This window comes from Otolemur garnettii, unplaced genomic scaffold, assembly GCF_000181295.1.
Source record: "Otolemur garnettii isolate 467f Iridium unplaced genomic scaffold, OtoGar3 scaffold00105, whole genome shotgun sequence".
In the NCBI taxonomy this organism is placed as follows: Eukaryota; Metazoa; Chordata; class Mammalia; order Primates; family Galagidae; genus Otolemur; species Otolemur garnettii.
In genome coordinates this window covers 4,187,159-4,188,917 of record NW_003852500.1, presented here as the reverse complement: position 1 = coordinate 4,188,917, position 1,759 = coordinate 4,187,159, and the positions used below count along the sequence as shown (strand labels likewise).

The 1,759-nt window shown below is 41.9% G+C and overlaps 1 protein-coding gene across 3 annotated transcripts in view; it reads left to right on the top strand.

Annotated features, from left to right (window-relative positions):
* The window catches only part of SUGP2 (SURP and G-patch domain containing 2), a 46,249-nt gene that overhangs the window by 15,315 nt on the left and 29,175 nt on the right, over positions 1-1,759 (top strand). For all 3 annotated transcript variants that reach the window (XR_002774976.1, XM_003796587.1, XM_023517149.1), the window contains exon 4: positions 1,137-1,257. Coding sequence is in view for 2 of the 3 variants with exons in the window: in XM_003796587.1 (XP_003796635.1) it covers positions 1,137-1,257 (121 nt within the window). In the remaining variant the exon portion in view is untranslated. The remainder of the gene's footprint in view (positions 1-1,136; positions 1,258-1,759) is intronic.

Sequence of the window (1,759 nt, the reverse complement as noted above, 5' to 3'; positions counted from 1 at the left end):
TCCAGGCTGGGGATTCGAACCCGCCACCTTAGGTGTATGTGGCTGGCGCCTTAGCCGCTTGAGCCACAGGCGCCAAGCCCATCAGATATTTTTTGTGAACACTTGACGTGAAACTTTCGACCTTTTAAAACTTTTTTTTTGTTTTTTGATTTTTTTTGAAACAGAGTCTCACTTGGTCATGTTGGGAAGAGTGCTGTGGTGATCCTCTTGCCTCAGCCTCCTGAGTTGCTAGCTGATTTTGAACTCTGGCCTCAGGCGATCCTGCTTCAGCCTCCCAAAGTGATAGGATTATAGGCATGAGCCAGCACACTTGGCCTATAAATATATTTTCTTATTTTTTTTTTTGAGACAGTGTCACTATTGCACCCTTGGTAGAGTGCCATGGTGTCAGAGCACACAGCAACCTCAAACTCTGGGGCTTAAACGATTCTCTTGCCTCAGCCTCCCAAGTAAATGGGACTACAGGTGCCTTCCACAACACCCAGCTATTTTTTTGCTGCTGTTGTCATTATTGCTTAGCAGGCCTCAGCCGGATTCTAACCCACCATCCCTGGTGTGTGTAGCTGGCACCCTAATCACTGAGCCATGGGCGCCAAGACTATATGTTTGTTTTTTAAAGATAAAGCATAGGGAAAAGGAAATCCATGATTAAATCTATCTCCTATAAACTGTTACCATTATATGTCCTTCAGATTTTTTCTTGTGTCCATATTTATTTATCCCCATTTTTATATTGAGAATCATAGTCTAGATGCATTATTATATTTAGATACATATACCTTTGTATTTTTCACTTTAACACTAATTACATTTATATTTTAAGTGATACATGAAAAGTAATATCAAATTGCTATGTAACATTTCCTTTTTTAGAATAGAGACATAAATTGCTCTGTAAGCTGTGACTGTTTCTGTTCTGGTGGTCATGCTGTTATATTTTTTAGGAGGAGATTTTGCATATTCATTTCTAGAATAAAATACTGTTTTCCTCTTTTCAACACTGGTGTGTTATGAATGAGGAATTTAGCTGTTGGTGCCTGGTTGAGTTTAATGCTAAGCCCCTAAACTCATGATCCTGGTCTTTCCAGGACCCACATTCACCATGTTTCTCAGTAAAGCTGTTCTGTGTGTTCCAGCAGTCCCCCAGCGAGCAGATCACAAGGTAGTAGACACTATTGACCAGCTTGTTGGACGTGTTGTCGAAGGCAGCCTGTCTCCCAAAGAGAGAGCTGATCTCAAGGAAGACCCTGTTTACTGGTAGGTCTTTAAGTGTCCAGTCTACAAATCCCTCCTAGGGGCATTTAGAAATGTGTGGGACATACTAATGGTGTTGAGAACAAAGGGTGAGATAGTTATTTTAAGCAATAGTGTTCTCTTGCAGAAAGAGCAAAAGGTTGGTTGGATTTACCTGGGTTCAGCAAACCCTAGGCTTTGGTACAGACTAGTGAGTGGCAGGGGGGCTAAAAGGGTAGCAGGTCAGAGTTCCTGCTGTGCTATTTTAAGATAGAGTGAGATGTACATGCAAAGAACAGAAATAAGAGGAATAAGATAAGTAATACATCACAGCTGTTGTTTGCCATTTATTTCTAATATTCTTAAACTATTGTCTTTTGACTTACTGCCTCTCCATGAGAATGGAACAACTTTTAAAAATTACAGTTCTTGGCTCAGCGCCTGTGGCTCAAGCGGCTAAGGCGCCAGCCACATACACCTAAGGTGGCGGGTTCGAATCCCCAGCCCGGGCCCGCCAAACAACGAT